At 45.2% G+C, this 21,336-nt stretch overlaps 1 protein-coding gene across 7 annotated transcripts in view; it reads left to right on the top strand.

Annotated features, from left to right (window-relative positions):
• LOC105472908 (SPARC related modular calcium binding 1) overlaps positions 1-21,336 on the top strand; it is a 149,911-nt gene that overhangs the window by 56,584 nt on the left and 71,991 nt on the right. For all 7 annotated transcript variants that reach the window (XM_011726503.2, XM_011726502.2, XM_011726501.2 and 4 more), the window contains exons 2-3: positions 13,716-13,881; positions 15,001-15,113. In XM_011726503.2, coding sequence (XP_011724805.1) covers positions 13,716-13,881; positions 15,001-15,113 — 279 coding nt within the window. The remainder of the gene's footprint in view (positions 1-13,715; positions 13,882-15,000; positions 15,114-21,336) is intronic.

Here is a 21,336-nt window from a genome sequence, read left to right as displayed (position 1 = left end):
GAGTCTGTCTTGCAGGTTCAGTGGCTCAGGCCCGGAGGGTGGCTTTTGGGCTTCTTACACCTTAAGATGCTGTTGGGCTGTTGCTGTATTGGGGATGGAGCAGGAGGCACACTGGGTGGGGCTCACCTGGCCCATTTGGCCCACTGAAGGAGGGACAAGGAGTGTCCATGACTTCTGTTGGTGGCATGAGGGTCTCTTATAGGACACTGATAGGGTCTCCATTCATCTCCTTTGGGGAACATATTGTGATATTGGAGGGCTTATGTCTGGTGGTGCAGAGCAGATCCAGAGGGGAGGAAAACAAAGACTTCCAGTGCTGTTGTTTTTGCAAGTAACTTAGCTGGCAGCTTTCTTCTTCCACATTCTTGGTCCTAGACTCTTGAACAAGAGCTCGTGATTGTGCCCTCCAAACGATGACTTCTTATGGGCTTTTCTGAGTGTGACGGTGTGTGCACGCATGTCCCTGTGTCCATCTGATGGACGCATACATGCCTCAGCTCATGAACAGGTTCAGCTGATCAGCCCTTTTATTTAAAGCACTATCCAATTCCCACCTCTTTCAAACTCTCCACCGGACTCTGGGCCAGGTTAGCTTCGTTTCAGCCACATTGTGAGTTTCTGAGGGTGTTAGTCTGTTCTCACGCTGCTAATAAAGACATACCCAAGACTGGGTCATTTACAAAGGAAAGAGGTTTAATAGACTCACAGTTCAGTAGGGCTGGGCAGGCCTCATAATCATGGTGGAAGGCAAAGGAAGAACAAAGGCGTATCTTACATGGCAGCAGGCAAGACAGTGTGTGCAGGGGAACTGCCTTTTATAAAACCATCAGATCTCATGAGATTTATTCACTATCATGAGAAAAGCTAGGGAAAAAACCTACCCCCGTGATTCAATTACTTCCCATTGGGTCCCTCCTACCACATGTGGGGATTATGGGAGCCACAATTCAAGATGAGATTTTGGTGGGGAAATAGCCAAACCATATCACTAAGGCATTTTGTCTCACAGCCAGTTCCAGTGTCATCTTTATGGAAAATCAATCTCTGGATCCCCCCACTGGCCTTTGCAAGTTCTTTCTGAGTTTGGGGCTGCCTGTTGGAATCCCACAGTCTGCTAAAGGGACCCAGTCTCCCCTTAGCTTCTATTCTCATAACTGGTATTTCCAGGTCTCTTCTGTCTGTGATTACACAATGGTGCCACATTCATATTTACTCCTAAATTACAAAGACTCTAAGACCCTCATCTGCTCAAACAGTAAGTCCCCTTAGTCCCCACTTTGTGGTGCCTTGGATACTTCCACAAATAAGTTATAATTTCCCCTTTGCCCAAAGGATGCTTATTGCTGGCTGCAGCCATGGTGAGAGCCAGGTCCAGGTGAGTGGGACTATCTCCCACTGCTGCCACAGCTGTCGATTCAGGTGCCAGAGCAGGGATGGGCTTCATGCAGAGGTGGGGAGAAGGACCTGCCTAATTTCTGTTTCTCTTTGTCATTTAGCTTTGTGAGTACCCAGAATCTCTCAAGGGGAACTTGAATCTTTCGGATGGCACTTTCAGCTTCTGCATCTCCCACTTTGCCCAGAATCTCCACAAGTCTCTTGCGAAAACAATTCTGTCTGTTTTGGGATCTGGTTTTTCCAGCCAGAGGGGTTCAGTTGCTGCCCAGCACCCAGTTGTATTGAGATCAACCCCAGCCATCTTCCCCACTCCCCACCGAACTTCTCCCTCAGTCTCCCAGTGGTAAAACACATCTCACATATCACTGGGTGCAAAATGCTACCAGTGATGATGAGCCGAGGATGGTGGCCCAGGGTCAGGTGGCACAGGAGTATCCGGGGCTCGCTGCCGCAAGCCAGCAGGCTCAGTGACATGCTAGATATTTGTGTTCTTAGTAATGCTCAATGAAAACTTAGAGCATATTGCTGGTCAGAGCTCATAGGAGTGTTCAGGATAGCTTTGTAAGGAGTTACTAGCCTTGGCTGAATAAATTGCTCCTGCCAGGTGGAGAGATGGTACTAATTTAACAAACCCTTCCTATCAGATGTGTGTGTCATTGGGAGGAAGGGCAGTATGCTTCGAACCAAAAGGGCATGAAGAAACTCCTTCTTTGTCCTCTTTGCCTTTGCACCCCCGCAAGTCTCAGTCCTCCCTTATAATCCATGATCTCTTGGATGCACCTCAAGTATAAGACCATTTTGTGGCTCCTTGTTAATACCATCAGCTTAATCTCTATTTTTTTTCCCTCAATGCTAGTGGGCTGAGAGGATTAAAAAAAATCTGGATCCTGGGTCCTGGAGAGCTGTCTGTTTATTTGATTTGGAGCGAGAGGAGTTTTTATTTGTGCTGGTGGCAGACTTTGAGGGATAAGGAGAGGGAACGGGCATGTGACTTTCTCCAGCCTCTGCTTCCTTAGTATTTAGTGACAGGAGAGGGGTATGTGTGCACAAGCAGAAAATAAAAATAAATGCCTTCACCTCTGAGTAAAAGATTTGATGTCCTGTCGGTGACCAAGGAGGACTAAAACCTAAAGGGCTTTTAAGTTGTAGGACGCCACTCATGCAAAGAGGTATTTTGATCTCAACTTGTCCTCCTTTTTCCTTCTTTCTCACCAAGATGCATGCTTATGGCATCCTGCCCTGCCCTTCCTAGCCTCGTGGAAGTCCTGTAGGGCAGTTACGAAGCCCACTGATCTTCTCCATGGACAGCAACCCTCTTCCGTAAGACAGTGATAGGATCTGGTTCTTGGTGCTCTTATTTTATCCAGTTGGTCCATATTCCACCTGGTGCATTTGCTTTTCAGCCTGGGATAACCACCTCTCAGGGGAGGCAGTGTGCATATGGATGCCTAGTGTTAGACTCAGAAACTCACATTTGCCTGTAACTAGGCAATAGTTCTTGGGGGCCGCTGATGGGTTTGCTAAGCTCATCATCTACAGTGTGGCCACACTTATTACTCAGGACACCCAACGACTTCATTGGCCCAAATATGCCCCTTCTTTTCCATCCCACTGCTGCCTTATTCAAGCATAGTAACCTCCTAAGTGTCTTCTCTGTTGTCTGCATGCCCTTGCCAAAGATTTCCAAAACTCGGGTCTGATTTTGTGTTTTACTTCCTTCATTGGCTTTCGGTTTTTTTTAAAAACAAAAGAAACACCAAAGACAGCTGGGAACTTTTAGGATCCTCTATGATCTCTCCCCAACCTGGCCCTAGGAGCTGATTTCTTCTATGAATGGTAATTTCTAAACTCTGTCTTGAAATTACTTTGCTTGTCTACTTAGGTGTACCTGTTGTGATTCTCTTAGAGTGTCCTTTCGACATCCCTTCCTACTTGTGAAAATCTTTTAAGATCCAGTTTATGGCCCCTTCCCTGAGAAATTCTCCTGGATCCTTTCAGTCTGAACTTACCTCTCCTTCTAGCCCCACAGAACACAGGTTCAGCTGCTCTGTCCAGCACTCAGCGGAGCCCTGGAGCATAATAGGTTCTCAGTGAGTCTTTGCCAAATGGATGCTTCTTTTTCCTTCCTCCCTGCCTTTCCTCTCCTCTCTTTTCCTTTCTATGAGTTTGCTGTGACCATCTCACATCTTGGATTTTCTGGCATACCATTTTCCCATATCCTATCTGTTTGTGACTTAGGCTTTGCTTCCTGGTTTCAAAAATGCAGCCCCAGTGGAGATATGTCCAGATGTCAGTCTTTGCAACTAGATCAGCTTGTAGGGGCAGGGCCTGTGTTCTTGTTATTTTCATAATTCTCAATGCACCTAGCATGGTGGCTTGTATTAAAGGGGGTGGGCGGAGAAATCGCCAGAAACTTCTCTGAGTGCCTATGGGGGTCTGATGTGCCCTTCAAAGCAAACATTCTTTGGATTTTTTTTTTTTAAATTTTGTGTTTGTTGTTTTTATCTTGTTTGTTTACTGAGTTGTAATTTACATGGGGTACAACTGACCCCTTTTAGGTGTATACTTCTATGAATTTTAACAAATGTATATAGTTGTATAACCACTACCATAATCAAGATCTGGAATATTTCCATCACCCAAAAACATTTTCTCCTGCTTCTCTCCTTATCTGCAGTCCCTGGTAATCATTAATCCAATTTCTGTCACTTTGGTTTGGCCTTTTCTAGGATGTCACATAAGGGAATTATATAGTATGTAACTTTTTGAGTCTGGCTTCTTTCATTTAGAATAAAGCTTTATTTTTATTTTTTTTGAAATTTGATGACTTGGACCCTAACCCTCACTTTATGTTCACCTGCCTTTCTAAAAGATTGACAGGAAGCATGGGTTTGGGGCTGCAGACAGAATCTGAGTGGTTTGGGAGCATGTAAGTTAACTCGGCCCTCTTTGCATTTTTGTTAGGGTCTCTTTAGATCCAGGGTCTCAGCTGCTTTGTCAAACCCACGGGTCCTCCTCTCTCCTGCCCTCCCACACAGTGGCACCTGGTGTAAGACAGCCTTCTCCCCTGGGCCCTGGCCCATCATTCCTGTGGCTGCTGGGGGTGGGGGACACAGTGGAGGAGGGAAGTCGGGTGGGTAGGGTGAAGTGACCGCTAAATTCCTCCCTTGGGGAGGGGGTGGTGGTGGGGTGACGAAGGTCAGGCCTCTCCTGGCTAAAACAACAGAAGTGGCTCCAGCTGCCCAACAGCTGGAGGGGGTGTCTGCTTTCCCTCAGCGCGTGAAAAGCCCTTTAATCGGGCATGCTGCTGTCAGGCTCTGTCGCGGAGGTGTGCGGAGGAAGAGCAGATGCTGCCATTGCTGGCAGGCCTCTCATTCCCTTTGACCTCCCTTATCTTCCCTCCTCCATCTTCACCGAGCCCCACTCTGAAGGCAGCAGGTCGAGGCCCTTCTTTGCACCTGTGTAAATGCAGTGGTCATGGGGTCAGGGAAGGGTGAGAGTGAGCTGGCAGATATAGGGATGTGGATTTTTAATGCAGATGACGAATTTGATAGTGGGTGGGTGACTGATGTTTTAATGGGAAACCACTTTCCATTCCCAAAGATGCAGGCCCCAGAGAAAAAAGCCACAGTCCAGTTTTGCAGATGGTGAAGGATGTGGTGAGAGGCACACAGTCCTTGGTTGGAGAGCAAGTGGCTGAGCCGCAGCTAGACGTCTGGAATGTGATTCTCCGCTTTTTGTTCCAGGCGTTGGCTCCAAGAGTGACTTTTCCCCCCTTTCAATTGCAGGTTTACCTCCCAGAAATGCTTTTTGGTACTTGAGTTCTAAAAACTTGAGCTGGACTGTGATTTACGAACAAGACAGAAAAGTATCCCCTCTCTTGGGAGAGCTCTTTTTGCTTCTGGTGCCCTTCTCCTCTTCTGTTCTCCTGTGGGTCACTACTATAGACCCAAACCACTGTTGCCAGAGCTGACAGCAAAGCCCTTTCTGCCCCTCAGTGACATCTGGGGCATGGTGTCTGATATCCCTACATAGAGGAAGGCAGTGTGGTGTGGGAGAAAGAATCTGGGCTGTGAGGATCAGACTTACAGGAGTGCTCTACCACTTACTGACAACCTTGCTCAGCCTCGGTTTTCTCCTCATTCATTCAAGCCATACATATTTATTAAATGCCTCCTTTGGGCACTGGGGATGCAGCAGATCTTGGTCACACTCAGATCTTGGTTTCTGCCCTCAGGGAGCTTACAGCCCGGAGGAGGGGCATGGGCAAGCAATGTAAAATTAAATGATGGGCCATTTTAATCACAATTATGGCACAGGCCACAGTGGACCATAGTGGGTGTTCTGGGGCTCATCACAGGGATCCCAACCTGTTTTGGAAGTCAGATGCCCCGAGGCAGCAGCATTTACCCCTGAATTGGAGTTCATCAGGTGGAAGAACATTCCAGGGAAAGGGGCCAGTGTGTGCACAGTCCAGAGGCAGGATGGAGCTGCAGAACTGGGCTGTGGTTTCTGCCCTGCCTGTTACCACCTAGCAGGTGTACATGTAGGGATTGTTCTCCTTCTCTTTCCTTCCAAATAGGCATTTGGAGATTGGACATTTGCAGGTGGAGAAAATTCACCATTATTTACAATGTTGAGCCTGTAGAAAAATGAATTTACGGTGTCAAAAAGTTGACTTATAAATGACTTTTTTTTTCCATCTGACTATTGTTCTTACTCAAGTGCACGCATATGGTAGCTGCTCAAAAAACTAGAGTGCTAATCACATTGGCCGTTAAATTGTCAGAGTTTCCTACCTTGACTTATAATTCATTTCAGGCTCATCAGTCTAGGGTCTCAGATACTGCCTGAGTTATGTGAGATGACATCTCTGGGGTGGTGGAAAGGCTTCCTGGGGGCTAAGGCCGGGCTCACTGGGAATGAATTCCATGATGATTTAATGATATATGGGTACTATCTCAGCCATACTGGTACATTCTCTTAAATTAGAGATCTTTTTCCTTTCCATTAATCCAAGGAAAATTACCAAGTTTAATATGTGGCTTTTATTATCTAAGAGATAGATGTTCCTTTAAAGAAAAGAAAGGAACAAATACCTTTAATTACTATACATTTGAGAGCTTTAAGCTGTTGTTGGTTGTTGGACGAAGAATATTTCTTTTCACAGTAAGTGACAGAAAAAGGAGGTACTTCTTCATGGTATATTTTAGGTAAGGTTTGATATTCATTCATTCATTCCTCAAATATGTGCTGAACAAACTTTTTGGTAGGGTGCTGTGTTAAGCCTTATGTATATAAAGAGGAATAAGACACAATCTTTTATAGACATGTAAATAGATAAATGATAATGCAGTATATTGAGGATTTTGATGGGAGTATAAACGCGGTGCAGCAGGAGTGCCAAGGAAGCTAATGGTGGTGTTTAACATATGAAAGTATTTGCTTTTTAGGATGATAACCTCAGTGGCAATGTGGATTTGAACTTGAATTAGGGGTAGGGATGGGGGAGGAAGTTAGTGCCAAAGAGTCAAACACCCAGGCAAGAGATAAAGGACTAAATGAAGTCATCATGGATAAGACAGGAAAGCCTATTGGAGACAGAGCCCCAGCCAAGCTCTCAACTAAATGAAGTCAAATCTGTTACCTCAGGTGATACCATGTGGAGCAGAAGAACCTCCTAGCTGAGCCCAGTCAACCCACAGAATTATGAGAAATGATAAATTGTTGTTTGAAGCTGCTAGGTTTAGGGGTGGTTTGTTTTGCTCCCATAGGTAAGTGAAGCAAAAAGGTTGAAAGTGAGTACTTGAAGCTGTGTTACATATGAATTTATTAAAGAAAAACCTAAAATTAATTTGAGTTTGGCCTGTGAGTTTTGAGTATGATAGCTCAGAGAAATGTCACTTGCTGCTCCAAATTGTGGACTTCACTCTCCCAAATCCAGTGGATAGACCACCAACCTGGTTGTTTAGTATGGGTATTGTCTCCTCCTCTACACCCAGGAAAAATATAGGGGTATGCATATTACCAGAAAAATACCTGTTTAGATTTTAGATATTGGTTAAGTCAGCATGATACTAACAGGTTGAAGTTAAGAGTGTGAGAACAGCTCTATATTATAAAGAATTAAACATCTTCTCCCAGATGGAACCTTAGGCTGGCTCTTTTATTCTCTATATTGTCATGGAAACTTGGCAGTTAGTCAAACCTAACACAGCTTGTGGTATTGGGGTGGTCTCCTTGAGCAAAAGCTGTGGCAGGGCTTGCATTCTACTCTGCTGGAGACTGAAGGGAAAGAACCAGCATGTGTGCATTTCAGATGGAGGGGATGATTAGTCCAAAATTGATTTCATCTACCCTGATCCTCTTCCATGGCAAAGGCAGCCCCCAGTCAGTAGCTTACTTTTCCAATAGGAAAAATGACTTGTTTATGTGTATATCAAGTATCTGTCCTATTTTACAAATATGAACAAAACACAGAATGTTCGAAGTCATCCACCCCGCAAGGAGAATGGGTGGGAGAGACAACTGCAGATATACAATTATCCCAGCTCCTTTCGTTTGGTTTCTGTATTGTGCAATCATAATTAACATAATTATTTTGTTTTTACTGTCTTTTGGTTAGGAAGAAGGAAAGGAATATATATGAATATTTCTGTAAAACTGCTATTCCCCTCTAGAAGGAAATGGCTCAGTGTTTGACTTCTTGGAGAGATGGCTTGACCCTGTCCAAGTCCCCAAATTTCCACCAACCATGATTGCTCCTGAGCAGCTCCAAACTCCTGGAATATCCTAGTTTTGACCCATAAATAGTGAACTGATTTTCTATCTGACATAGTTTGGAAATTTGTCCCCAACCAAATCTCATGTTGAAATGTAATCCCCAATGTTGGAGGTGGGGCCTGGTGGGAGGTGCTTTGGTCATTGGGGTGCATGCCTCATGGCTTGGTGCTGTCCTTGCAATAGTGAGTACTTGTGAGATCTGGTTAAGTGTATGACCTGCCCCCCTATCCCTCTTGCTTCTGCTTTTGCCATGTGACATGCAAGCTCCTGCTTCACCTTCTGCCCTGAGTAAAAGTTCCCTGAGGCCTCCCCAGAAGCAGAGCAAATGCCAGTGTTATGCTTCCTGTGTAGCCTACAGAACCGTGAGCAATTAAATCTCTTTTCTTTATAAATTACCCAGTCTCAGGCTGGCCAGTCTGCCTGCCTGCCTGCCTGCCTGCCTGCCTGCCTGCCTGCCTTCCTTCCTTCCTTCCTTCCTTCCTTCCTTCCTTCCTTCCTTCCTTCCTTCCTTCCTTCCTTCCTTCCTTCCTTCCTTCCTTCTTTCCTTTCCCTTCCTTCCCTCCCTCTTTTCTTTTCTTTTCTTTTATTCTTATTCTGTCACCCAGACTGGAGTACAGTGGTACCATCATGGCTCAGTGCAGCCTTCACCTCCCAGCTCAAGTGATCCTCCCATCTTAGCCTCCCAAGTAACTAGGGCCATGGACATGCATTACTATGCCTGGCTAATTTTTAAATTTTTTGTAGAGACAGGGTCTCTCTATGTTGCCCAGGTTGGTCTTGAACTCCTGGGCTCAAGCAATCCTCCCTCCTTGACCTCCCAAAGTGCTGGGATTACAGGTTAGAGCCACCATGCCCGGCCTCAGGTATTTCTTCATAGGAATGCAAGAATAGCCTAATATACTATCTAATTTCAAAATGCAGAAATTATTCTCCAGATCAGCTTCTTTTTTCTTTTTCTTTTTTCTCTTTTTCTCTCAATCAGTCTTCACCTGGCGCAACTGAGAAAAATTCAGTTGGAGACTATGCTCTCTCCTCTCTCGTCTCCTCTTGGTTTGTTTACTTTATAACTGGGCTGTTGCATACGGTAGCCACTAGCCACATGTGGTCATTTAAACTTAAATTAACTAAAATTAAACGTAACTAAATATTTGATTTCCCAGTTGCATTAGCTACATTGCAGTGCTTAATAGCCACATGTGGTTTGTGGCTGCTGTATTGGATGGCACAGATATAGAACATGTCCATCACAGTGAGAAGTTCTGTTGGACTGTGTGGCTTTGGAGCTTTCCAGAGTCTCTAGGATTAAGCCTTCTCTTATTGCCTCTATCTTAATAGCTCCTTGGTGTCCTGTTAACATGCTCCTTGCCTCCACCCTAAATGGTAAGCTCACTGAGGGTGGGTACCATGTTGGTTACGTATTGCTTCCTATGCTGGTACAGTGTTGGGCTCACTGTTGGTGATCACTTATTGAGTAAAGAGCAGATGAACAGATGAAGGGACGAACTGGAGTGTTACCTCGTCCTCAGTGTTTGTGGACACAGAATAATCCCTTTGGGGCCCTGGAGGTTTGGGTGATCTTATTAGGGCTTAGTCATCTGGTTAAAGCTCCATTTTATAGAACTCATTTTTTTCGTGTGTGTGAAAACAATCACAAATATACACAGTTCCTAAAACAGATGAAAATGTGACACCATAGTTGACTGAAGATTGTCAATGACCCCCTGCTGTCTCCGAACTTTTTATTTGGGCTTAGGGACCAGTAATTTCTAGACAGGAATATTTTGGGTGCTCTTCTGAAGCTGAGAATGATCTCTGTGTGTTGGCATGGGTGGGGCCTCTGAAGTTCTTTAACCTGTCTGTTTGTAGACAGAGTATTCCCCTTGTTAGGAAGCTGGTCTCCAGCACAGCTGCTGTGGCCTCTCTCTTGGCATAGAGCAATCCATTTTCAAACCGATTTTTTGGCCTGCAGTTCAACTTCACGGGGACGCTGGCAGCTCTCCTGTCCCATGAGCTACAGCATAGGCAACTAGGCAGCCTCAGTGGGTTTGAAAAGAAACTTTGTCTTCCTCTCCCTCTTTTTTCTGTGTGTTCTCTTAAACCATGCCCCGCTTCTCTTAAATTCCAAAGAAAGAAGATGAACAAGAACTTATACGTGACTTAGGATATGTTAATAATTGAATCTTCGCACCACCCTATGAGGCAAGGCTTGTTACTACTCTCATTTTATGGATGAGAAAACTAAAAGCCCAGAGAAGCAAGGCAACGTTCCCGAGGTTAAATAGCATGTGGGTGCTGGTGCTGGTACTGACACCGACTGCTGGGCTCCAGAGCCGAGCTTCTAATCACTAGGTCCCACTGCCTTTCATTATAACAAACAGAAACACTGGCCCACTTGCAAAAAGGACTTTACAAAGTCAAAAACTGTTGACCAAGCGCCTACTCTGTGTGCCAGACACCAGATGCTGAACATCCAGGTGAGACAGCCCTGCCCTCCAGGCAGGGCAGGCCCAGCACGAGATGCTCCTGATGAGAGTTCTTGTTCTGAGGTGGAGTAAAGGTGGCAGGCTCTGGGCCACTTCTGCCCACGTGCAATGCAGAAGTCCGATGGGAGAACATGGCTGAGGATGGCAAGGCTCAAAAGCATGGGAGCATGAGGAGTGGCCCTGGTGATCCCCAGGGGAGGCAGGAGCCCAGAAAGCCAGGCCCGTGACGTCCCATTGGCAGTGGTGTTGAAGGAATGGCATGTGGGAGATGCTGCTACAGGGCTGCACTCCTCCTACACATGATGGAGGGCCCCAGGATTGTGCTAGATGCCCAGGGGAGGTGTTCACAGGCAAAGCGGACATCGTTCTCATCTTCATGGAGCTCAGAGTTGGGGATTCCACTGGTAACCAAATCACACAAATGAATTCTTCATTACAAATTGTGTGAAGAGCCATGAAAGAAAAATGAAGTATGAGGGAGTATTACAGGATATCATCCTCACCTGGGAGAGTCAGGCAGGGCCTCCCGGAAGAGACCGCCTGAGCCAAAATCCAAAGCAGGGTGGGAGGGAATGGAGAAGGAACAGTGTGCCTGAAGGCCTGGAGGTAGCAGCAGAGGTAGCTCATCTGAGAAATGGGAAGGCCTGTGTGCCCCACCAGCAGGGAGCAAGGGAGAGCAAGGAAGAGAGAGCAGAGGGCTAGCGAGGGGCCCTTGGGTCCAATTCTCACCAGGCCCAGGAGACGATGTAAGGGTCCCCGAGCAGTGGGACACGGCTCGCAGGTGTAAAGCAGGGGCAGCTCGAAGGGGGTTGAGGCTGGGGGTCATGTGCAGGGCTTGACTGAACAATGATGTACTCTCCCACTTCCCCCTGTCAGCTCACCCCTCTTCTGTGGGGCAGCCTTGGAGGCGGTGGGCTTCCTCTGGAGACGATGATCTGAGTTATTTATTTTTTACCCCTGAACACCGGACTCTATCAAATGCTGTGCTCACGAGACACTATCTGGATATTTCCCTTTGGGCCCTGGGCAAGATTCAGGTGTGACCTTGCCGAAGGTGTCTGAAGAGAAAGCGCAGTTTCACTGTCCATTTGGACAAGTCCTGTGCAGTGGTTTCAGCCCTTAGCTGCTCTGTCCCTGTGCTAGGCAGCCAGCACCCAGGCATGAGGTCCAGTCCCAAGGGGGGACTGGTTTTATAGCTGGGATGTAGTCTGTGTGTTTATGGACAGGTTCAGGTCCTCTTTGATTTTGGCCAGTGTGGGATGTGTGTTTCCGGTACTCCCTTGAAGGGTGTGGTACTACCTCTGAAACTTTCTCTGCTGTTCTGGAAAAGGGTCAACAAGTTCTCATCTGTTTGCTTCACACAAAGGGCCCACAAATACGTCTGAGACAGAGCTTATATTCACGCCTTCCCAAAACCTCTACGAGTTTGATTTGATTACATAGTCATCTCTACCATTACCAATAGCCTGATGTGTGCTCATGACATTGCCATTCATTATTGTGGGACATTCATTCCCTCAACCCAGTCTGATGAAGAGCCTCATTCTGTGTGCCCAGGACTCTGCTATATGGGAGTAGATAAGAGTGGACCCAGGTCTCAAGGCCCGTACAGTCTAACCGTGAGTCATTGAACAGAAGCTCATGGATTGTAATAGCCCAATTATTGTTTTCCAACTGTATTCTGTTGTTGTTAACAGAGGGTTCCCTGATATAGGGGTTCATGGTTAAGTAACTTTGGAAGATCCTTCATTGTATATGCCCCTTGATCTGGTTGATTGTTGTGTAACAAACTACCACAAAACATAAAGGCTTAAAACAATTTATTATTATACTCTCTCTCAGTTCTGTGGGTTAACTGGGCTCAGCTGGGTGGTTCTGAAGTTGGGGTCTCTCATGCAATTGTTTATTTTCATCTCTGTGAGTTGCAATTAGATGACAGCTGGGATTAGACTCACCTGAAGTCTTCTTCACTCAACATGTCTCTGTGCTTGGGCTGGTTGGGCGTTTCTCTCTCTGCATAGTTTTGACATATGTAAACTTGGGCTTCCTCATAGTATGATGGTCTCAGGGTTGTTAGGCTTCTTACACGGCAGCTGGTTTCCTCAAGAGTGAGTATTACAAGAGGCCCAGGTAGGAGCTGCAAGGCTTCGTGTAACCTAACTTTGAAGTCCCCAGACACCACTCCCATAGCATTTTCTTGGTCAAGCAAGTTCCTGAGGCCAGTCCAGATTCAAGGGAGAGGAAATTAGACTCCATAGCTCAATGAGAGGAGTAGCAAATAATTTGTAGCTATCTTTAATTTACTATATGTCTTGGAGGTTCACAATGCATAAGAATGTATTAGAGTCACCTGAGAAGCCCTTCACCAAGAAAATCTGCTTAACTCAATATTTTCCAAGCTGATTATTGTTATTTTAAAAATCAGAAAATCTGTTTCTCACAGAAAATTATTTAACTTGTATTCTGCCAGAGAGAGATGGGCAAAAATTGGAGGGAGGATAGATTTGGAGCTCAATACCATCTAATAAATGAAACTTTCCCGAGATGGAATTTGGAGATTGAGAGTGTGTTCCTGATTTGAGGATGCACCCAAATAGAGGCTGCATGGCTGTCTGCATGGATGGAGAGGCTGGACATCCTAGAGGGTAAAGCTTTGACTTGACTTCTGACAGATTTAGATTCTAATTCAGCCTCCACTTCTTATAGCTATGTGACACTGGGCAAGTTATGTCTCTGGGCTTCGGTTTCCTTGTCTACAGAATAGAGTTCCTATTTCACAGGGTTGTTGTGAGGACTGAGGTCCTGGATGCAAATTACCTGGCACAGTGCCTGTTAATGGTCAGTAATTGTTAGACATTATTGTTCGTATGAGGCATAGATGATGCCTTCCTTGGTTAGACTTTGTGGCTGCTCCGTTCCCTTGACTTTCAGGGTTTTATTTGAGTTTATTCGGGACTTACTTTCTAAAGGCAAACAAGTACTGTAAGTCATGGACTCACCCCTACTTTTCTTGCAAAAGTAACCTCTGTACCCTTTCACTTTTTTCCAACCTAGTTTCTAATAAGTGACCGTGACCCTCAGTGCAACCTCCACTGCTCCAGGACTCAACCCAAACCCATCTGTGCCTCTGATGGCAGGTCCTATGAGTCCATGTGTGAGTACCAGCGAGCCAAGTGCCGAGACCAGACCCTGGGCGTGGTGCATCGAGGTAGATGCAAAGGTGAGTGTGTGCACCCCCTGCCCAGCCAAGGAGAGTTTCCTGGGCACCCCAGCTCCCTCACTGTGCATTTGCAGCAGGGGAGCTTGGAATAAATCTGTCTACTCACTTTGCTTTCCTGTCTCTCCACCCCTTCCACCAGGGTGGAAGGAAGAAGGCCTGGTCTACCTGAAGGAATGAGCATTTTTCTGTCTTTCACACACTGCCCCCAAGCTAGGGCTTAAAGAGATGTGCTGCTATCTGGCGAGTGCTTTCCTTTTTCTTTTTATGGAGATGCTTAAAACGGCAAGACATTATTGCTGGCTCCCAAATAGTGATTCCAAATTGTTGGCCAACAGATCTGTTTTGTTTGGTCTCCTTGCCTGTTTAAAAACAGCAAAAAACATTTGGGATAACATTTAAAAATTGGGAGATTCAGTGAAAAAAAATCTTGCTTTTTGTCCTTCTGTTCCAAAATTGGAAAGTCTGGTAACATTAGATCTGTGTTCCTACAAAGCAACACATGACTAGACCTGCATAACAGCTACCCCTTTAAAGGGGAGCCTGTTCTCCAGTTTGCCACAGTCTTACAGCACTCCCTGTAGCCTCTCAGAACTGAGTGTCATTCTTCTCATATCCAGCTGGTTTCTCTAATTTGTATCTTTTTCCTGAATCCTGAACATATTTGAATTTGTAGTCCCGGACTGCTTAGAGCCATCCCAGGAATTGTAGGTGGCTAAGCAGGCTGTGCTAGAGCCTCTGATTTTCTAAAGAAAATACTTGCAATTCTTGAACCATAAGACATAGTTGAACCCCCATTGGGCTTACTACTTTTAGAATAAACCCAGTGAAAAATCATGGAAGTAACACATTTTTTATTTTCTATGGGGCGAGGGTAGAGGTACTTGGGAGAAAAGACAGGCAGAACTTGGGAAAAACATGACTCCTCCACTTTTCTGTGACTGACATGCAGGGAAGGGGGGCTGTGCAGCAGCCCCTAGCCACAGCCCTTTCAGGCTTGGAGAAGCCAGTTGGTTGTGTGTGGGCTCCCGCACAGGTGGAGTGGTTTTCTCAGCCATTTTGTCCCTCGGCCCCAGTGTCGAATCCAAGTGAAATATGAAATCCGCTCCTCTCCCCTTTCAGATGCTGGCCAGAGCAAGTGTCGCTTGGAGCGGGCTCAAGCCCTGGAGCAAGCCAAGAAGCCTCAGGAAGCTGTGTTTGTCCCAGAGTGTGGCGAGGACGGCTCCTTTACCCAGGTGAGGCCTTGGACAATCCTCTTGGGCTCTTTCCTGGACGGAAGCAGAGGGGAGGTGTCCTGAGAGCGCGAGGGCTGCTTGGCGCCTTCACTTTCTGGGAAACAGTCGAGTGAGTGGCTCTTCAACTCTCCTCCGTGCTGCCTTCCCCCTCCCCGACCCCTCCACGGCCCCCCACGCCACCTCTTGCCAACTGGCAGTAGATCCTGAAAAGATGCATGGTAGCCCGAGCCAGGAAACTGGCATTGCTTGGTCCCCATCCTCCCTGCTGGCTGTCTCCTTTGAGGGCCAGAGCTGTGCTTTTCTCTTCTGTCAAATGTGGGCTGATTATTTTTCTTATTCCTGCCAGTTTCCATGGGCAACCCCAGTATTCCCTTCCCTGTTTATTGCTACCCCCTGCCCTCCCTGCTTTCTATACCCAGTCCTTGAACGAAGCAGAGTCCTTTTTGAGCACAAAGTGTACTATGGTTCTTGGAGTGTGTGAGTGTGTGTGTGTATATACACATACAGGTATGCATATACTAAGATTTTAAAACCTAAGTCAGGCAGTCCTACCTCTCATCTTGGATGGTCTTCTGGTTAGTGTATTGTCAAAGTAATGCTGACTGTGTTGATCTTGGCACAGACTATTTCTTTTTTCTTTTCTTTTTTTCAAGACAGGGTCTCACTCTGTTGCAGATAGGGTCTCACTCCAGGCTGGAGTGCAGTGGCACAATCATAGCTCATCGCAGCCTTGAATTCCTGGGATCAAGCTATCCTTCCACCCAGGTCTCCTGAATAGCTGGGACTATAGGCACACGCCACCACACCCAGCTTATTTTAAAAATATTTTTTAGAGACAGGGATCTTGCTGCATTGCCCAGATTGGTTTCGAGGTCCTGCCCTCAAGTGATCCTCCTGCTTCAGCCTCCAAAAATGCTAGGATTATAGTGTGAGCCATCACACCTGGCCTTGGCATAGACTATTTCTAAAACACAGGCAATGGTGGGACAGAAAGGTGCTTCTCAGGAAAGCCTCTGGGCTGCTTCCTCCTATGCAGGGGCTTGTGGCTGAGGTGGGAGGTGGGAAGCTTCTGTGAGAGTCAGATATGGTGCCAGCTGGGTGAAGGTGCTGTCCTGATGAATGTGGGGAAGGTCACTGGACAAGGGTGAGCTTAGCCAAGTTGTTGGGAATGGTCCTGGCACCTGCAACTTCCTTTGTCCAATCAAACAACATTTGGGGGGATTCCTGCTGTCTTAGAGCCAGGGGCAGAGGCTTCAGGGATTTAGAAGCTTGCCTGTAATTCTCGATCAATGTGGCAAAGGGTGTATAGGCTGGTCTTTGGTCTGAGGGGCTTCAGGTTTCATATCCAGGTGGGACACAGTGGATTACTGATTTGAGACTAACTTTCTGTTGAGGTAGAAATGTAGAGGGATAAGGAGGTTGGGGATTGGATATCAGCATTTAAAAAGTTTTCTGGTTGATTCAAATAGGTAGCCAGGCTTGATAGTCACCGGGTTAAACCGACTTTCGTTGCTGACCCTGGGAGAGGTGCTTTTGATTCATTTTGTCATTTAAACCTTACCACAAGCCTGTGAGGTAGGTGTCATTATCCCCATTTATAGAGGATGCAACAGGTGTGGGATGTGGAGTGGCAGAGCTGGAGTTCAGACTCATGAATTCCTAAGTCCAGAGCCCTCGGAAGCCCTCTATACTCTGCTGGCTTTCTGAGCTGGCAGCTTTAAAGGAGGCTCTGAGGTGTGCTCTGGAAGGAGGCAGTCTGGTGCTCTGGTTAGCGTGCTGTTCCTGGAGCTGGACACCTGGCACGAAGCTCAGCCCCCACCCTTCAGGTAAGTCCCCGAGCTTCTCTGGGTGTCTTATCTGAAAAGTGGAGATTGATTATTATGATTGCTTTTCTGTTGTTCATTATTATTATATGTCATAATAATTGTTACATATTATATATTCCTATAATTACTATTGTTAATGATCATTATTATAACTTCCTTCATTAGGTTGTGATGAAGATAAAATCAGTTAACACACATGAAACACTTGGAACACATAAATAATATATAAAGTTTTGTCATTATCATCATCATTATTCCCATCTCTACTGTAGTTCTACTACTCATATCTTTCTATCGTGTCGATACCACTATGCCACTTAAGAAAAAAAACCCAGCCAGGCGCGGTGGCTCACACCTGTAATCCCAGCACTTTGGGAGGTCAAGGTGGGTGGATCACGAGGTCAGGAGATCGAGACCATCCTGGCTAACACGGTAAAACCCCCTCTCTACTAAAAAATACAAAAAAATTAGCCAGGCGTGGTGGCAGGTGCCCGTAGTCCCAGCTACTCGGGAGGCTGAGGCAGAAGAATGGCGTGAACCCGGGAGGCAGAGCAAAAAAAGAGAAAAAAGAAAAAAACCCACCAAAGCTTCTGTTGAAAATCCCCAAGTTGGAAAATGGATGAACTCTTCCATCAATTTTTAAAAAACTGTTTATTCTGGTAAAAAGAATGTGGGTGATCTTTGCATAGATTTAAAACTGCATTGCTAAGAATTCATGTCTGCATGGAGGAATCAGACTTCTCTCAAATCAGTTTGGGGCTGAGACAGGGTGAAGGTAAAGGAGGAGAGTGGAGTTCGTTGCCATTGGCTTTTTCTTTCTCCAGGCTTGTGTAATCCTGAGTGTGTCGCTTATAGGAACGGTTGATCCCTGCCCTCCTGATTCTGAAGTGATGGCTACCTCATGACAGACAGCCCACTGGCCAGCTTTTGTTTTGATGAGGCCAGGCCAGACCAGGTGGTGTTTACTGGGGGAAAGGAACTTCCAGATTAGTCCAGGCTAAATTGGTAAACGAGAGAGTCCCTGACGTTCAGCAAGAGTTGTGTAGATAGTTAAGAACCCCCTCATTTGTTTGACATGCTCAGCACTGCCATGTGTCTATAGGCTGAAGGCTAGCTCACCCTGGTGGGCAGCCAGCCAGCCAGGCAGCAGGTCCATCCCAGCTACAGTGATTGAAATGGATGTGCTTTTCCCGCTGATCAAAGACACTGCAATAACGTCACAAAATAAGGCTGCCTCTTTGAGTGTGCTTCAGTCACATTGACAGGCTGCCAAAATGCCAGGAGATGGATGTTTTCTCCTTTCTCCAACCTCCATCACTTAGCTGGGCGTTGTTTTTTCCCCCAAGACCAAAACCCAGAGATAAACGACATTGCTTTAATATTCTTTAGAATATTGATATGCACGCATCCCGGTATTAGTCACATATTTTAGCCCTGTGAATGATTACACAATAACCCTCTCTTGAAGCTTATGTGGGGAGTGATGGGACTCTAATGGGATTGGATTTGTCTGGCATGGGACACAGCTTGAGACCACATGACTGACTTGGCTTTAATGGGCTTCATGTGGGACTCGCTGGCCTCTGTTCTTTCCCTTTGTTTTCCCTTGTCCTCTTCCCTCCCTACCTCCAGCCCCAACTCACACACAGGAGTGGCTCAGCTTTCTTTTACAGCAGCGACACTAAAGCTGTACATTAGATCATGTTAGACTTTTAAAGGTCTTGAAACCTAGGCCATATCCCAGACCGTTAAATCAAAATCTGGGAGTGGGACACAGACATTGTGGTTTTTCGAGCTCCCCAGGTGATGCCAATGTTTGATCAAAGTTTCAAACCACTTTCGTAAGGACTTCATCACTCTTGTTTCTCGATTGCCTCCTTGAGATGTGGAATTTAGCCTCTTTGGGGACCTGTTGAGTAAGGTCAGGAGCTATAGGCTTTGTCCTTTGCTATGGTCTTATCTGTTTTCTGTTCTGGGTATCCGGAACACAACTCCTGACATCTGTTCTATCAAGTCCTCTGCCAAGCAGTTGTCTGGTGCCCAAGCTGATTAACTGAAATCTCAGCTGCAGTGGAAGGGTGTTGGGCTGTCACCATCAGGCTGTGTTGGCTGGAGCTTGACAAGTGTGTGTATCACTGAATGACAATGATGCCCGCTTTTTATTGAGTGCTATCAGGTGCTAGGCCCTGTGTTTTACACTCATTAATCTTTACTACAACCTTTTGAGATAGTTATTAATGCCCTTATTTATAAAGAAAAATGGAGTTTCAGTGGCGTCGAATAGCTGACCTGAGGTCCCTAAGCTTAAGACAATTTGTACTCAAGCCTGCCTAATATCGAGGGCCTAAGACAGTTTGTACTCAAGCCTGCCTAATATGGAGGGCCTAAGACAATTTGTACTCAAGCCTGCCTAATACCGAAGGCTGTGCTCTTAACTTTTTTGGGCTACAGAAGTGGCCTTGATACATATGTATTCCATTTGTATCACCATTGTTGTTGCAGAAATTCTTTCTTTTTTTTTTTTTTTTTTTTTTTTTGAGACAGAGTCTCGCTCTGTTGCCCAGGCTAGGGTGCAGTGGCCGGATCTCAGTTCACTGCAAGCTCTGCCTCCCAGATTTACACCATTCTCCTGTCTCAGCCTCCCGAGTAGCTGGGACTACAGGCGCCCGCCACCTCGCCCAGCTAGTTTTATGTATTTTTTAGTAGAGACGGGGTTTCACCTGATTCCCTGACCTCGTGATCCGCCTGTCTCGGCCTCCCAAAGTGCTGGGATTACAGGCTTGAGCCACCACGCCTGGCCAGAAATTCTCTTTCTAATGCTGTTGACCAATCAATGAAACAAACATTTTAAAAAACACAATCTTTTGATTATGGAAATTAAAAAAATACAAAAAGGTAGAAATAATAATATAATGAACATATACCCATCACCCACCTTCAGCAATGATTAACAAATGGCCAATTCTGTTTCATTTTTACCTCATTTCCATCTCCTGCCCCCAAACTGGATTGCTTCAAAGCAAATCCCCAGGCACAATATCTTTTCATCCCAGACGTTTTTGAGCTCTGCTATATTGTGGGCTGTGTGCTGGTTGCTAGGGAGGATTCAAAAAAATGTCATGACCTCTGCCTTCAAGGAGTTTACATGCAGAAAAGAGATTAAGACATATGATAAAGTAACTATATAAAAGACAACATTCAAACAATAATATTTCAAAAGCTCATTTATAAGTCAGTTATTTGGAATTCTGAATGTTTTTTATTGTTAGGAAAATATATACAAATTTTAAGTTTTTGGACACAAACACCTTAAACCAAACTAAAAGCAGAATTGAGCATGGTGGCACAAGCCTGTAGTCCCAGCTACTTGGGAAGCTGAGGCAGGAGGACTGCTTGAGCCCAGGAGTTCAAGGCTGTATTGCTCTATGATTGCATCTGTGAATAGCCACTCCACTCCAGCCTGGACAACATAGAAAGACCCCATTTCTAAAAAGAGAAAAATTAAACTAAAAGCAAACAACACACATTAGCCTTAACAACAAAGAGCTAATCTTATGTAAAGAATTCTTGCAATTCAGAAAGAAAAAGATTCTAGTAGAAATGTGGGCAAGAGATAGCAATAAACCGATCATACAATAATAATAAATAGTCAATAAGTGAATCCGAATGATGTTACCTTCTTTTGTCATTTTAGAAATACAAATAAAAATGATGATGAATGCTTTTGCTTACTAAATTAGCAAAAACTGGGAAAAGATGATGATATTCAGGGTCAGATAAAGGGAAAAGGGTACCCTTCCTTTGCAGTTTGGAAAGTAAATTGGCACTGACTTTTTAATGGGATAATTTTGCAATGTGGGTCAAAAGTCTTCAGTCGTGTCCATATTTTGGGCCTGCAATTCCAATTCTAGGAATTTATTCTAAGGAAGTAACTAAAAATATATGAAACTATTTAGCCACAAGGATTACAATCCAAGTTCTGTTTATAGTGGCAAAAATTTGGAAACAACCTAAATATCCGATACTAGAAAATTGCTTAAACAAATGACATAGCCACACTATGCACCCTCTAAAGGCATGTGTTGTAGAGGCTTATTTTATGTATTTGTGTATGTGTGTGTATTAGGGATTTAATTAACCAGATAATTAAGACAATAAATATTTTCATTTTCTTCTAAATAGAAAAGCTACACACATTCTGTTAAAAAAAATTCTGACAATAAGTATATAAGGTAGAAAGATTAAGCCAGTGATTTCATCCCCCTGAAATAGCAACAGTTAAGTCTAACCCTCCAGATTTTTTTTCCTTGTGTGTACTTATTGTCATTATTTCGGACAAGAATGGTGTGATGTCATGTATTGTTTTATAATATTTTCTTAGCTAATTATGTTATGGG

The sequence above is a fragment of the Macaca nemestrina genome, chromosome 7, assembly GCF_043159975.1.
Source record: "Macaca nemestrina isolate mMacNem1 chromosome 7, mMacNem.hap1, whole genome shotgun sequence".
Taxonomy (NCBI): domain Eukaryota; kingdom Metazoa; phylum Chordata; class Mammalia; order Primates; family Cercopithecidae; genus Macaca; species Macaca nemestrina.
Note: the sequence above shows the minus strand (reverse complement) of the source record. Positions and strands in the feature narration are given on the sequence as shown.